Source organism: Thamnophis elegans, chromosome 2, assembly GCF_009769535.1.
Source record: "Thamnophis elegans isolate rThaEle1 chromosome 2, rThaEle1.pri, whole genome shotgun sequence".
NCBI classification, from domain to species: domain Eukaryota; kingdom Metazoa; phylum Chordata; class Lepidosauria; order Squamata; family Colubridae; genus Thamnophis; species Thamnophis elegans.
The window spans coordinates 31278048-31295149 of record NC_045542.1 but is presented as its reverse complement, the minus strand read 5'-3'; the positions used below and the strand labels follow the sequence as shown (position 1 = coordinate 31295149).

The following is a 17102-nucleotide window of genomic DNA, read 5'->3' as shown; positions in this document are numbered from 1 at the left end:
TACATTTGGTGTATAAGACACACCCAAATTTTCATTCTCTTTTTTGGGGGGGCAGGGAATGGTGAGTCTTATATTCCAAAAATACAGTAATTGTCTGGTGGCAAATTGTCCGTGGCACATTTCCTGTGGCAAGTTGGTTATGGGGAGCTGGCTTCAGTGATTTGGCTGAGTGAGTTGGCCACATTGAGTTGGCCATGGTGAGTTGTGCCATTCCAGAAGCAAGCGACTGAGATCTTTGATCAGTGAAATCAGGACTTGTGAACAGCAGACCTAAAGCATGGAACAGTTGAAGGAAGAAAACTTTTCCTCTACAATGGAAGGTGAGAGCAGGACATGCAATCATGCTTCAAGGAAGCACTATGTTCCCATCACAAAGTGAACTGCTTTGAGAAGGCAAACGCCATTGCTTGGCACAATGAAAGTTGATTTGTTTTGTCAGCACGATGGCAGCTTAAAATGTACATTCAGGCTTAAGGTGCTTGTTATTGGCTGTTGGGAAATGAATAAAAAAACTGAACTGGACATGCTTCTGAATGGTAGGTATTGATTTCTTCAGCTACAGACAGGAAGCATTCATCTTACTGAGCCATAATGGGGTTGCTGGATGCTGCCTTAGCATATTGTGTGAGCAGACACAGTGATTTGTAACCTAGGATTCATGGCTTGGAGTGGGACTGAAACCCAGCTGTGACTTATTCAACCAAAGATGATTAAACAAATTAGGACGTGTGAACCCAGTCAGAATATTGATGTTCTGATATCCTCACTCTTGCTTTCAATTACAATCATGTATAATTCCAGGCAAATGACTGGTCCCGTATATATTGATGCATTCATTTATTATGTATTATTTATTCATAAAAATATGCACATCAATTTTCCCTTAAGAGCTTTCAAAATGGCTGACAACATGCATTCTCTCTCTCTCTCTCTCTCTCTCTCACTCACACACACACACACACACACACACACACACACACACACACACACACACACAAGCCCTAAATGGTCCTACAAGCAGCACAAATTTGTATTCTCCATTTGCAATACAGCCGTTAAAATAACAGCTTCTTTACAGTGAGCACAATTAAATGCAGCACCTGAGTACAAAAACATTAATATCTAAGCAGCTCCCCAGATAATTTAGTTGTTTGATGAAATCCTACTGAACTGTTCCAAACTTTAGAATTGTCTAAGAAGAGTTTTTGGCAAGCACATGCCAGTTTAAATCACAAATGAGACAACACCCCACCAGTATCTCCATGTATCTGCATTTTTAATTTATTTACTGTTAAATTTTTATCCTACCTTTATTGATCTCTCTCTCTCTCTCTCTCTCTCTCTCTCTCTCTCTCTCTCTCTCTCTCTCTCTCTCTCTCTGTATGTATGTATGTATGTATGTATGTATGTATGTATGTATGTATCTATAAAGTTACAACCCCTGGTATGCCCAAATATGGGAGGAAGCTAACATGTGTGTGTGTGTGTGTGTGTGTGTATAATCAATCAATCAATCAATCAATCTATCTATCTATCTATCTATCTATCTATCATCTATCTATCTATCTATCTATCTATCTATCTATCTATCTATCTATCTCTATCTCTATCTCTATCTCTATCTCTATCTCTATCTCTATCTCTAGGCAGCAAACATACCTAATACTCTTTCCTTTTCCTATCCCCCCTCCCCCCCAAACAACAACCCTGTGTGGAAGGTTTGGCTCAGAAAAAGTGACAGGCCCAAAGTCACTCACTGGTTTCTCATGCCTAAGGCAACACTAGAACTCACAGTCTGGTTTTCTAAATAATTCAAAGTGGTAAACATACTTCTTCCTCCCCCACCCCCCACCCCCGCCCACAACAACCCTGTGAAATAGGTTGGGATGAGAGAGATACTGGCCCAAAGTCACCCAGCCACCTGGGTGAGTGTATGAAAGGCAGGACTAGAACTCACAAGTCTCCCAAATACACCCATCATTGCACTCGTTTCCTAGAGGTTTTGCCTGCGTTAGAGAGCAAGAAAACATGAAGTATTATCAAAGAATCTGGGGACTATATTTTTCTACCCCTCACTTTATTTAGAAATGTCACAAAGAAAATTATATAATGTTTGTGTAACAGAACGGTATAGCTGTGGATGGACATAGATTGTTTAGAGGGTTTGTTTCCTACCTGCATATAACAAACAAACAATGTATGCCACTATTGATGCAAAATTATTATAGTTTATCATCAGATATGTCTGAATTGATTCTGAGAAAGTTAATTACTCTGGTAATTAAAATTACCTGCTAATGATAATTAAACTTCTGTGTTTGGCTAAATTAATAATGAATAACATTGACTATTGGAAACTTTGTAATAATTACTATTTTTTTAAATTACGTGCCTGTCTTTCCATTTATTGAATATCTTTTGCTAACCTTTTGTAAAGGCAGGGTATAGATTAAGTATAAGTCCTCCTCCTCCTCCTCCTCCTGCTCCTGCTCCGGCTCCTCCTCCTCTTCCTTTTTGTAGTATGAAAATGTGTCTGCAAAAGATATTGGAATTGCCTGATTGTATCCATATGGATTGTTGGTCACAAGCAACAGAGATGTAGGTCTAGATTCATACATCTGAACAAATCTACAAAGATTTGGGAATGTATATGAATCAAGAGCAATCAAGAAAATGCAGATAGGGTTAGGGTTTAAGTGCTTTTTCAGGAGGCAATTGGACTTTCTTGTTTTCTCTTTGAGGATCCAAGAAGCTTCTTCAGGATCATTCCTACTCCCACACTATTCAAAGATTGTTCATCCCAAATTGTATACAGTATAGTGTTCCTGGTTCCAGACTACAGGAACCAAGAACACTACTCAGTGTTCTGAGGACACAGATAAATCTCCAAGTGGCCTCAACGACTCTCTCAAAGGATGTAAATGATCAGCTGTCTGCAAGGAACACAAATCCTTCCATTCCGTCAGAGCTGAAGAAGCTTCTTGGATGAGAAATGAAATATCCTCAAAAAGAAAACAAGAAAGTCCAGTTGCCTCCTGAAAAGAGACAACCATGACCTGGATGACTGAGAATCTCTACAGACAGATAGGCTTGCAGTAAAAGCAAGTCAAAGAAATAGAGTAGAAGGACAAGAGATCTGTCAGGGACCATGAAAGGGAGGAGAAGAGACTTTGTCTCCCTCCGCCCCATTTTGGAGTTCCTTCAACTTCCAGAGACCTGGATCATGACAGAAGGTGCCTCCTTCCTTCTTTTCCTCCTTAGCCCCTGCCAGAAAAGATGCTCTCCATCATTCCCAGATTACAAGAACCTCTGCATGAAATAATGTGCATCCGATAAATTTGCATTCTATTTATTCCACAAGGTCTAGGGCAATAATGTGTTGGCTTGTGTTCTGACCTAGGCTTCCCTAGGAGCACGAAGCCGAGTCCTCATCCTGATAAACCCCTTTTATTTAATTTACAGTGAACTACTCTCCAGCAAAGTCTTTCCTCTCCCACAGTCTTTCAAGATAGTTCATAATTACTGACCTTTATCAGGCTTGGAGAGTGGCCAGGCCAATATCTTTCAGGCACCACAATACTTGGCAAGAATGCAGGAATGAACTAATTGTCTCCTGCAAACTCGACTCCCCTTTCACTCTTCATTTATTACCTATGGGAGGGGCCATTCACCTGTGGCTTTACTCCCAAGTTGATCCTTGCTCCTTAGCTGTTCCCTTCATCTGGCAACTCTGCACATGCACACACTGGGAATAGGCTTAAGCTGTTCGTCTGCCTCACTGATGTCTGTCTTTGAAGGCAGCTGATGACTGGCATACGGCTCTGGCCATCTCTCTGCCTCTGATGCAGAGCCCTCATCAGAGCCTTCCCCAGACTCCAGGACTGGCCCATGTTCCTCCCCAACCTCCTCACTGTACAAATCTGCTGCCAGCTCCACTGACCGCTGGCAGATCACAATACCATGGACCTGTAGTTTCTGATAGTTACCCCTTCCTATTTTTATAAATAATCATATACAGGTACTTGTACCTGTTGGAATAGACAGAAAGTATCAGCATTTATTTCTATTGTGAAAGTGTGCAATTGTTTATCACATTTCCTGAAATGATAAAAAAAAAACAATTGCATGCATCCTCATCAGATCAAACTAATGATTCCACTGGGATTCCACTGGGCAAGAAATGAATATGCAACTTACTTTCCATAATTAAATAATCAACATATCTCAAAGGGGTTCTCACATTTGGTGGCATTGCAATCACCATGGGTTTGCATGGACAAAGAAGAACTCTGTCAAAACATATTCCTGCTTTGTTTGCATAAACTTGCAGATGGCTTACACAAGCAAAATGAAAAACAAAATCCCAAATAGGCTTTGACAGTACTCCCATTTTGCTTGGGCAAAGATTTTTTTTTTAAAGTTATTTCCCACCAAAGTTATTGTGATTGCCTCCCTCCCCCCCTCCCTAGGTTTTTATCCCCCATTGAAAATCCCTGATATAAATAAAAGAGAATTTAACCAGACTGGTGGAAGGTGGGGGGAAGCATAACAGAATAACAAAAAAGAGATTTTTTAAAAAGATAACCAGATCCATTATTTCTTAAGAACACCAAGTTCCGGACTTGTTTCAAGTGGTCTCAACTCAATCCTTGGAACAAAGGCAAGATAACTTGTATTATTTTTTAATAACAGTGGTTACTCAACCGTACTGACAATCTGAGATTTGCTTCCACATAGTGCAATCCTCTTGTGTGTTTATTTATTTGTAGCAAAAAGATCTCTGCTTACTGGGTTTGCATTGCAACAAATTTGTGTTTATATGAGGACAACAAATCTTTGTGTATGAACACACACGCACACACACACACACACACACACACACACACACACACACAAGAGGGTCCCTAAAGACAGATCAAGTTCCCTGATGTTAGTGCCAGAGGGCATATTTTATCTCATCCACACATTCATTCTCATTCCAAGTAGACAAAAGTAAAAGTGGATGGTTGATCTAGGCTCATCTAGGATACATCCAATAATTAAAGTGAAACAATAATTTGTTGGAAATTAATAACCGCTTAACCGCTCAGTAGAATAAGCTACGAGTAACTCCGTTCACTTCTTTCTGAGTAGCTGTTATAGAACCAAAACAACTATAAATCAAATTACTCTAACCAAAATGATAAACAAATAAACCAAATTATAAAACTTTCCATTTATTCATCAAGGTCTATTTCAATAATATGTAGGCTGGGAATGGTAGTCAATCATCTTTATTTTGTAGGATAATTTCTCTGGTACATTTGGGGAGTGTCCTATGGCTTTGGGACTATGTGACAACAATGGGGTAGGAGTGGGGACAGAATGAACAAAATAAGTTAAAGGTTCCTTTTTCTGTGCCCCATTGCAGCTGTACTTAATGCAATGGGGTATGAGATGACCTTTGATTCTGTGTTGATTCCTGGTGACTGCCTGCATGAATCCCAGTAGTTTTCCTGGGAATGGTTTTTCTTTACCTACTTCCCATCACCTGGCAATAAAAGTGCACATAGTCAGGACTATGGTTTTACCAGTTGCAAAGTATGGCTGTGAAAGTTGGACCATAAGAAAGGCTGAGTGCCAAAGAATTGAGACCTTTGAACTCTGGTGTTGGAGAAGACTCTTGACATTCCCTTGGACTGCAAGGTAATCAAACCGGTTAGTCCTAGAGGAGATCAACCCTGACTGCTCTGTGGAAGGCCAGATCCTGAAGAGGAAACTCAAATACTTTGGCCACCTAATGAGAAGGAAGGACTCACTGGAGAAGAGTCTAATGCTGGGAACGATTGAGGGCAGAAGAAGGGGACAACAGAGAATGAGGTGGCTGGATGGAGTCACCAAAGCAGTCAGTGTGAGCTTAAATGGACTCTGGGGGATGGTTGACGACAGGAAAGCCTGGAGGAATGTTGTCCATGGGGTCGCAATGGGTTGGACATGACTTTGCAACTAACAACAACTTTCCAGGGCTGAGAGAGAGAGGAACCGGCCCAAAGTCATTCAACTGACTTTGTACTGAAGGTGGGTTTCCAGCATTAATCACCACACCAAACTAGCTCTTTAATGCAATGTGGGTGAAGAGACAATTAAATGCTTTGTGATGTCTGTTGGCTAGGCATTATTTGGCTGGATGAAGCATTTCTCCATTCTGGGAAAAGTGTCAGTGGTCAAGGTCTTTCATCTTCAAATTCAGATGGCCAGTAGCAATAGCAATAGCACTTAGACTTATATACCACTTCACAGTTCTTTACAGCCCTTTCTTAGTGGTTTACAGAGTAGGCATATTCCCCCCAACAATCTGGGTCCACATTTTACCCACCTCAGAAAGATGGAAGGCTGAGTCAACCTTGAGCCTGGTGAGATTCAAACTGCGAAACTGCAGACAGCTGGCAGTCAGCAGAAGTAGCCTGCAGTACTGCATTCTAACCACTGTGCCACTGTGGCTCTTAGTAGGCTTTTTGGAGGATGATGACCTATTATCAACTGTAGGAAAAGAAGCCTAGATGCCTTTCTGTACTAGTGAGTTGATGCTCTTCATCTGTCTTTGAGTCCATGGGAAAAAAAATACCTGCATGAAATTTATTTCTGCCAAGCCAATCATGTCTCTATTGTCTCTTTCCCCAGTTATTGCTAATCATCTAACTCTGTGATGGCGAACCTATGGCACATGTGCCACAGGTGGCACGCTGAGCCATTTGTTATGGCACGTGAGGCATTCCCCTGTCAACTCTAGCGTGCTTGCATGCTCTGGCAAGCTGACTTTGGCCTTCTTTTAAGGCCATTTTTCACCCTCCGGAAGTTTTGCTGAAGCGAAACTGGAGCATGAAAAACCATCCCTGCGGGCAAATCGGAAGTTCAGAAATAGACTTCCAGTTTGGCCTTAGGGTGATTTTTTGTGCTCTGGAGGCTTCAGGAGGCTTTCCTGAAGGCTCTGGAGGGCGAAAACAGCTCTACGAGCAAACTGGAAGTGACTTCCAGTTTGGCCATAGGGCCAGTTTTTCGTGCTCCAGAGGCTTCAGGGAAGCCTCCAGAGGGCCTGGGGGGAGGGGAGATTGTTTTCGCCCTCCCCAGGCTCCTAGAAAGCCTCTGGAGCCTGGGGAGGATGTGCCAAAAGTTTGTGTGTGCGGTGTTGTGAGGGCTGCACACATAGTATTATGGCTGTGAGTACTCCTGCACATGACCCCCCCCCCTGTGCCCCCCCTGCTTTTGACACGTGATGGGAAAAAGGTTAGCCATCACTGATCTAACTGCTCTCCAAAAACAAGCAGATTCCCCACATTTTAATGCTGTACTTGAAGGGCATTGGAGTATGGGGGAAATTCTTTTTAAATACATAATGTAGCAAAAGACAACTTAATGCAGTCTCACTCATAACCTGGGGATGAGATGAAGGCAAGGTCATGGGAACAGGGCAGAAAAATGCCTGTTTTTTTTTTTTTTTTTGTGCTGTGGTTAGATACAAATGGAGAAATTATGTGTGACTGGAGCAAAAGATATTCTGAAGGACTAATGATAGTACCTCCGTTTATGCCAGTAGACACCCAAATGCTGAGCAATTATTAATATGGCATGCAGAGCACAAGCTGCATGCCATCAACCACACTGCTGTCCATGGTGCTGAAGTAACATTAACAGCATTGGGTTCCTCATCTCCCTCTAGCAGATGGTGGGATTTAATAATTCACTAGGGAAATGCGTGCCGCTCCAATGTTGCTTTTGATTGGGAATGGCTAGTCTACAGCCCTATCTTTTACTCCCCCCTACACCACCACAGGTTGGGTGTGTAACCCCTTTGTGGCCTCAGAATTCCTCAATCTCCTGTTCGAATTAATCAGAATAGAGTAGACCTATGTACATATTTAGTGAAATTGCAAAAGTGATGTGTGGTGTAATTATGAATTTGAAAGGACTATGTGCTCAAATATTAATATGCATGCAGATCCCTAATCCAGATCCCAGTTACCATTATTCCCCAAGATTTTTAAGGTGCAGAGGTATGATTTATGAATTTGAGAAAAACTTGACATTTTCATGAAATGTGTGACTTAGATCTGTGTTCCGTGTAGTAAATCAAAATCTTGAAGTGCCTGACCTGTGAGTTTTACAATCTATATATAAAGATGAAATTTGATTTTGCATATTATATCTTTCAAATAAGGGATATCCCCCCTCCTCACAACCCAAATGGGCAATTGATTTGTTGCTGCAACCATAGAGACGGCATAAATGAAGATTAATTTATAATGGCGTCCAATTAAAATACCGTGAAATCATTGGAAAAAAAATAACGAAGTCCGCGTCCATCACCGCGCATCGCTTTTCCAGGTAAGTGGCAGGACAAGAAAATACGTTTTAGAAACCTCACCGGGAAACTAATTTTGAACGGGGTGGAACCAGCGCATCGCAACCCTTGTTTGGAATGCAGAAAATCTCCAAAGTTTTTGATATATCCAATTAATAATATTTCGGGCGTTTTCGTAAATTCCTCCCTCCCATTCAGTAAAACAAAAACCTACCAATTCTGTTTGCTAGGAAGGAACGCATCTGTCCTTTCCCTCTTTTTAAACTGGATTGGGTGGGGGGAGGAGGGCGTCAAAATGTAGTCCTTTCAACTCAATTTGATTCAAGCAAATGTATCTACCCCACCCTTCATTCAGGACGCGCTGCTCCTTTCAGGCGGTGTGCCACCCTCCTCACAGTTCTCGGATTAAATCCCGCCGAACAAAGTGGCTCTTAGTCCTGAGTAAGCATACATCAACGATGATGCTAAAAATGCGCAAAAACCTGAAGCACTAGGAGGGCCAAATTCCACTTTACTACGTCTCCACCCTTCCCCGCCCCCGGTACTTTGGACCGTTTCATCCTCATCCTCGGCGCCGCCACTAAACTTGCAGTTGGCGTTTTTCTCGGCGCGGGAACGCCCAAGGCACCAAAGCCCGCCACGCACCGGGCAAGAAAGCCTGAAATCCTCGTGCAGGGCAAACGCGGACCTCTCCGTCCCACACTTAACTCCTGCCAAGCATGTCGAGGAGGGCAGGCCCTGCGCACGTGGGAATCTGTGTCTTGGTTTGCGCCACTAGTCTCCTTCGTTCGGACTCACACCCGCCCATTTCCTCCCGCCCCCAAGTAACGGTACGCTTTCCTAGTTCTGGCGCAACTTTTGGGGAACGTTGTTACTGCTAATGATATATATATATATATATCATTAGAAAATCAGAAAAAAAGAGACAGAAAGCCGATCATACATCAATATAGAGGAAAGAAAGTTCGCAGCGGGCAGAAAGCGTCCGGGAGCCCGTCGTCATTTGCAGCTAGAGAGACTTGCAGGGGGTGGGGGGACGAGCCAGTAGGCATGCCCAGACTGCACGGCTCTTCGGCGGCAGAGCCCGGATTCCAACCTGGGCTGCAACTCCGGCTGTCGACTAGCCGCCGATCGCGCCGCCTCCCGTCTCGGAACGCTCGCTGGCTGGCTGGCCTGCGCGCGCTGCCTCGCCTTTTGCCCCGCTGGACTGCGCGTGGCGCTGCCGGAGCGTGACGGGGTGGCTGGGGCGTCCCCGAGCCCTGTGCGCCTGGCTTCCCTTAAACGGGAACCGCGGGAGGGGGAAGCGCACGTGGCGGGAGAAGCAGGCAGGTCGGTCCTTAAAGAAAGATCTGGCCTCAAAGCCCGCTTTCCCCCCACAGGGCTGAGTCCGAGCCGAGCAGCCTGACCTCGCGGGACTGCGGGCAGATCGACCGCGGGGGGAGCTCAATCTCCCTTCCGGAGGAGGAGGCGCGAAGAGGAACGGGCGACAGGAGCGTCGGGGGAGGAAAACGTGAGTATGGAACCTTTTCCTTGCGGAGAAACTCAAGTGGGATGTAAGCCGGGTGAGCCTGCGCGAGGCTCCTCCAACGTTTGGCCCCCTTTTCCACCGTTGCAGTCTGGACCGGAGGAGGCTTACTTGGGAGCAGGTTTCTCTCTCCCCCCCCCCCCCGGTAAAGAACGGGGCTTATTTAAAATAGAAATGTTTAGGATCTCGCGCTTTGCTTCTTTCTTTCTGGCCCCTAGATGGAAGGCATAACTACTTCCTTAGTTAGTCCGGCACCGCGCAAAGTCTCTATTTGCAGTTGTTCTTCTTTTTTTGCATGTGAATATTCGGAAGGGAAGCGTGGCGTGTTTTCCTGGAGGCAGAAATAACCCTAGGAGAAAATCGTCTGCAGGCAGGAGCCCACCCCCGGTGTAGTAGTGTAGTTTAGCTGGCGGAAGAGACGTGCGAGCCCTGCCCGTGTTGTTCCAACCGCGATGTAAATATATTCGTTCCCATCGCTTCCAAAGCCACCCTATCTAATTTGGAAAAGATTGGGAAGAAATGAGGGGGGGAGTGTAATGAAGAGAGAGAGAGAGAGAGAGAGAGAGAGAGAGAGAGAGGGAGGGAGGGAGGGAGGGAGGGAGGGAGGGAGGGAGGGAGGGAGGGAGAGAGAGAGAGAGAGAGAGAGAGAGAGAGAGAGAGAGAGACGCTTGGCGCGCTCTTTATTTATTTATTTTAATTTATTTGCTTCCACCGTGAGTTCTCCCCGTTAGCTTGGAAAGCGAAGGGAAAGAGGGAGGGAAGAGCGAGCGACCCGCGCGGTAGGCGAGGGAAGAACGACCCCTGCAGTTGCATTGCGGAAAAATCTCCTTTCAGTTGCTGGGAATTAGCGGGGAGCCTGAGCTGGTTGGTCTTTTTTTCTCTTTTTTGGCAGGAGACCCTTTCCTCTCCTTTGTAGGTGTAGGTGTAGGTGTAGGTGAAACGCGGTGCGGGAAACCTGACGCCCGATGTCTTAATCTCTTTCTCATCCTTTTGTAGCGAGCTTGGAGCAAAAGGAACGTCGGGACGGCGCTGCTGGCCGGGGCGATGCCTCGTTGAGGTGTGTGCGGAGTTTGGGGAAAAACTTGGCGATCCGGGTCCCCGAGAATCGAGACTTTCCGGAGCTGGGAACTGCCGGTCCCTTGGTTTTTTTTGTCTATGTCTGGTTGGGAGACCTGGTGGATATTTCTGGCTTTCCTGAAGGAAGAAGCGGCTGGTGTTGGCGGTTGCCTCCTTAGTCTTTGGCGGACGGCAAAGGAAGAAAAGGGATCTGGCTTGAGCTGCACAGCGACAAGAGAGCCTGGACATGTGTCAGCACATCTGGGGAATAGAGGCTGCGAGTCCAAAAGGAGATTTCCTGGGATTGTTCAAACTGCAATATTGATCTTTGCTGTGTTTTTTCACCGAGGGATGCACTTGGCATGAGAATCGGAGGATGGAAATTGTTTGGGAGGTGCTTTTTCTTCTGCAAGCCAATTTCATTGTCTGCATTTCAGGTACGCCAGCAAAACAGAGCAAATTGGAGGAGAAATGCTTGCCCTCTCTGGTTTGCCTCTCTTCCTTTTCCTATTTAGCTATAAGGGTGAAAAGTGGATGTGTTGAAACAGGGATGGTGGTGGTTGTTTAATTTCCAAAGTGTGTCTGGATGGCTTCAGCCGACCCCCAGGTTGCCTTTTCCCATTCCTGGTTGTTTGGAAAACTGATGCAGCTGTTGTCCCATACTGCTGGAGATCAATGAAATGTTTTCTCTCCCCCTTCAAATTACGCTTTCTATTTTATTGGGAGGATGTCCTTGGGACAATAAAGGAGTGTTGTGTTTTCCTAAAAGTTGTCCAACTTCCAGTTCATTTTGTTTTGTAAAAAGATTTTGGAGCTTGCCAACGCTGTGGTTTAGAAACTGGAGGTGGTATACCTCTATCCCTCCACCCTCGAATGTTTTACTCCTGGGATCTTCCACTCCTGCTGCCTTACCTGGAAATTCTGATCTGATGCTCCTTGCTTTCTGATATTTCCCCTTCCACGTTTGGATGAAGGCAGGTGATTCCACTTGTCAAAAGGGATCCTGCCCAATTAAGAGAGAAGGTCTAGCTTGGTGCCAGGCAGCAATTTATTTTGGGGAGGGAGCTCACTCTTCTAGTTCAAAAGCCTTGGCTGCTTCGTTAATTTGTCACGTCCGCTCTTGCTGAAATAATTATGTTGTAGTCAGAGAGCAAGAGGGAAGGGATGCAGCTGATATCCTTGGAGTTTGAGGACTTCGCTTCCCCCCTCCACCAAAGAAAAAATAAAAAAATAAAATCTGGTTGCTACTTCCTTTCATTATCAGCAGGCTTTTTGAAAGGGATGACCAGCAGGAGAAAGATGCAAACAACCCTATAGGGATCAAAAGGGAAAGATCGGGAGGGGGTGGTAGGGAGGATATCTGTGCCAACCCACCCCAAACCCAGGTCCCCTTCCTGCCTTCCCACCAAGCACACACTTTGAGGTTCTTGACTTAAGTTGAAAGTCCCTTTCTTGCTGCACTGGCAGCATTAACATTTAATTGCAGACCTGCCATCCATTTTGGAGCAAGCCATCCTCTGTGCTCTGACAGCCTTTCAGCTCCCATCACTTTGGCTGCTTCCTTATCTGAAGAGAAGTGCTTGTCTTCTTCTGCCCCTGCTCCTTTGAGTGATGTCATCTGAGGCAATCTCCCTTGCCTCCTGGACTACCACTCCTGCAGGGTTGCCTGTTGATTGGTCTGGGATTCTTGCCTCAGAGCCTCAATGTCCCTCTTTAACTCTTGCATTGGAAGGACATCTCATCACCATAAGCCATTTCTGGAAACTGCTTTCCGGACTCCCACATTTCTCAAGAGCCATTTCATTTCTTGGGCACAAGTTCTGCAAATAGGTGAGAAGGACAGAAGGCAGATCTCTTTGCTACCCCTGGGGAACCTCAGATAGCAGAAACCTCACCTGTTTTCCTGTCCTTATCTATCTTCATTTAACTCATTTCTCCACCGTTGATTTATGGCATCTCCTAGTATATAACGCTTGTCCTTGTTAGTGTTGTGGTGGCAAAAGAATGGTTGGATGACTCTAAACAATGTCAGAAGTCACAAGAGGGGACCCCACACTAAAAAGATGCAGAAGGCAATCTCCTTTGTGACATATAGCCTTATCTTTTCCTAGTTTGTTTCTTCAGTGGCAATCCTGAAAAACCTTCTCCACTGTATTCCATTGCTGTTACTGTCAGTGGTAGAGATACTGATACTGCAGTTGGCATTCCCTGTAACTCCATTGCTATCTGCTAGGGTAGGAACTGGGTTGCAGGAAGCAACAAAGCTGCTTCTCCAGCCACCTTAGGGGTTGGTAGATTTTCAGCTTCTACTTGGTTTTATTTGCCACTTGCCCATTGAAGTGCCACCTCCCACTCACTGGGCTGAGTAAGCCTGAAATCTCAGGTTTTTGCAGAGCCCCCATATAGGTAGCAGCTCCACCCCAATCCTAACACTGTCCACTGCGGATGGGAATTCTGGGATGCCTGGTGAGCGCTGCTTGTAGTTTGAGGTCACATGCTCCCATGAGCTCCACCTGGAGGGATGACATCAGAGCTTATGCCACACTGATGATTTTTTCAAGCCAAGGATCAGCTGGCTAGCCTTTCTCGTTAAAGAATACTATCTAGCCGGTTGGGAATAAGCAGATCCCAGGTGTGAAGAACTGCAAAGGAAGAGAAGCAGAAAAACGGATGGATCCTTGATGCTTTCAGGAGCCAACAGCAGAGGAATATTTTAGGATGTCTCTCTAGGAATCTGTTATCTTTTCCAGGTTGTAAAAAACATTAGTTGATACTATTCTTTGGGAAAAAAAGAATATTGTGAATCTCAGTCTGTTCCTGTTCCTTGGCCAAATAGCTTTAAATATTTGGATGCTCAATTCCAGCCACTTCAGCTCCAACTCATCACCTCCTCTTCCCGTTCCCAGTCTTTTTTCCCCCTCTCAGCAAAGCATACAGGATAATTGTGTGCATGTCTTGAGTTAGTAAATTTTATTTCTAAGGAAATTAATACAGCATTTTCCCCTAATAAAAGATGCTGAAATGATCGCAGCTTATGAAGCTACCCTATCCTTTTAACCCCCCTCCCCGCTTTTAAAATTGCTGTAAGACTTGCATTTTCTATGCAGTTTGGAGCACAATTAGTTAATGAGCAAATTATTCAAGCATCTAAATAGGTTTCTTAGGACCTTCAATGCTCACAAGTTAATCAAATCATTTATTTCAAAATTCATTCTCTCTCTCTTTCTCTCTCTCTCTCTCTCTCTCTCACACACACACACACACAAAGGGGGGAGCTAAATTTAGCAGGGGGATTTGAGAATAATGGTCTCAAGTAAGAATGAGAAAAAAACCATTCAAGTGTTTTAAACAATGAAATAAATTGAAGTCAAAGTGATATTTTTGTTGTTCCTTCTCTTTGATAGAAACGAAAGGAATGACTAACTGCCTTTTGGTGTTGTTTGTTTTTCTCTGTGTGGATCTGATTCAATAATAGTGGAATAATTTAGATTCTTTCTCAGTAGGTGCACAGATAGATTAACACACAAGGAGAAGGAGCAGATGAAGCCCTGTTGTAGTTAACAGATGAATAGAGTGCAGCAGTCTAGATTTCCTACTGTTTCTTTTTCTTGTGTAGTATTAATATCTATAGCAAGAATACATTTTAAGAAAGCCTAAAAATAGATCTGAATAATCTGGTTGCAATAATAGCTTTCATTTCAAGAAGACTTTTTATCTTGGATAATACAATTTTTATTCCATAAGATGTATCAAATACATCATTGTCAGTTGTTGTTGTTGTTGTTATTAAACTCTTTGCGCTGGTTTCAGTTGACAAACTTGTGGAAATTTTGGGTACACAAGTAACGGTAGCCAAATCACCTGAATCCAGAAGATTTGTGAACTGTATGGAGGATCAAAGTAATAGCAATATTATTATTTGCCATTCCCTGGCTATTTAGCAGGGCTTACTGGTTCCTTTAAATGCTTAGTTACTGTATGCTGCAGATAAATTGTTTTGAAGGATAAATAAGCTGTGTGTGATGTTTGTATTGCCTTAGAAACTTGTCGTATGTGTGTGTATGTGTGTGTGTGAGGGGGGGACTATTAAAGTCCCTTAGATAGAGATGTTTGTATTGTTCTGGAAGCTTGTCAAGATTAATTTAGCTTGCAAGCTAATTTACAATTTTCAGCTATTTGAATGCGAGATAGGATTTTGTTTTTAATTTCAAGTCATAAAAAGTTGCAAATTTGCATCGCTTTGAGACTAAATGATCATCAGAATAGAATAATGAAAATCAGGGGAGATGAGGCTGGGATGATGACTTGTATATTTTGAACCCCATAGAAAACCTGACTTTCTGGGAAATCAATTGATTGAGAGACTAGGAGGCTATAGGATAACATTGTAAAATGAATGTATTGCCTAGGAAACTGTAAAAAAAATGAAATGAAATGATTAGACTCCATATAGCAATAGCAATAGCAGTTAGACTTATATACCGCTTCATAGGGCTTTCAGCCCTCTCTAAGTGGTTTACAGAGTCAGCATATTGCCCCCAACAATCCGGGTCCTCATTTTACCCACCTCGGAAGGATGGAAGGCTGAGTCAACCCTGAGCCGGTGAGATTTGAACCACCGAACTGCCAAACTAGCAGTCAGCTGAAATGGCCTGCAGTACTGCACTCTACCCACTGCGCCACCTCGGCTCTATGGTTACTGATCCTTGAGTACTTCGGATAATTGTGATAGTGAGAAAAGGTGTATGGGGTATGTTACGTTGTTCTTGACCCAGGTCTTTCTTCCATGTAATGCCATAATAACATACTACTTAGTAGCAACATTCCCAACTTCCTTTCACATAATAGCTGGCACATTTGCACAGGCATTTGTTTCACACCAGCCTTGAGTAATGTTTTCATAGTGTTAAAAAACCAGGTGATCAGGTGTAATGGAAAACATTAACACCGCTTGTTAAATACTGACAATAGCTAGGAATATGCCAGGACTTGAGTCATTTTTTGAGTGTTAGTATTTTTTTCATTTTGGGGGAAAAAACTGTATTATGAAACAACAGTTCCTGATTTATGTATGTCACATAGTTTGCTTTTGTAATGGGATAGGAAATGTGTTGTAAGCTAGTAGAGTGTAATGAAATTCTATGAAAATGGATGGATTTAAAAGAGGATTAACAAGTCCTTGAAAAGTTAGCTTCCTCTGGGTAATCTCTATCACTTCTTAATATTTGTGATATCATCTGGATTACTTTGCTTCAGAGCCATGATGTTAACATGCTCATATTTTTCTGACATTTTACATCTTGTTGAACAAATATCTCTACCTAAGGTTTTTTTTAAAGTCCTTATTAGCAAATTAAATGAACACCGAGTTTGAGTAGAGCTGTATCTGCAGGTTTGTTGTAAATAAAGGAGAAAAAGAATACTTGGTTATAAATGGAACACAGTTTCTCTAAGTTATCACAGTGGAGTTACTTCTAGATGACATTTAGGTAGTAAATCTTTTGTGAGGTGCTCGGTGTTCTCTGAGCTTGGTTGTTTTCTTGCAAATAGTAAGCCATTTGTAAGAGTCTGGTATCCACATTTCAACTTGTTCTTCTTGACTAATTTATAATAATTAATACTCAACTGTACTCCACCATGAAATACCAGGTAGCATAGGATTAGAAGGTTGGTTTGAACATGGCTTTCTTATAATTTAAGCCCAAATAATCAATTGTGATTCAGTTAAAGCCAATGTTGCCAGTTATTCTAGCAGTGGTAGAAGGAAGAAAGAAAGGAAGAGTATTCAAATCAGTGACCTCTCTAACTTTATTGACATAGTTCTGAACTAGGGGTGGAATGGGCAACATTTTAGGCTCAAAGTCTGTTAGGAGCTATAAAGCCACAAGTGTGCTCACTTATTCACAGGTATATTTTTCCCCACATAAAATATATTTTCTACCTTCTTTTTTTCCTCCCAATGGCCCCTGCTATGATACAGGTAGTCCTCAACTTATAACTATAATCAAGCCCAAACTTTCTGTTGTTAAGTGAGTCATTTGTTATGTGAATTTTGCCCCATTTTATGACACTTCTTGTCACAGTTGTTCAGTGAATCACTGCAGTTGAAGTGTTAGTAATGTGGTTGTTAAGTGAATTTGGCTTCCCCATTGACTTTGCTTATCATATGTAGTTCTTGACTTA

At 43.3% G+C, this 17102-nt stretch overlaps 1 protein-coding gene across 1 annotated transcript in view; it reads left to right on the top strand.

Moving 5' to 3' along the window:
• The first annotated feature begins 11295 nt into the window (after positions 1 to 11295).
• The window catches only part of CA10 (carbonic anhydrase 10), a 395119-nt gene continuing 389312 nt past the window's right edge, over positions 11296 to 17102 (top strand). Inside the window, exon 1 of the mRNA XM_032211105.1 lies at positions 11296 to 11356. Within this exon, the coding sequence (XP_032066996.1) occupies positions 11296 to 11356 (61 nt within the window). The remainder of the gene's footprint in view (positions 11357 to 17102) is intronic.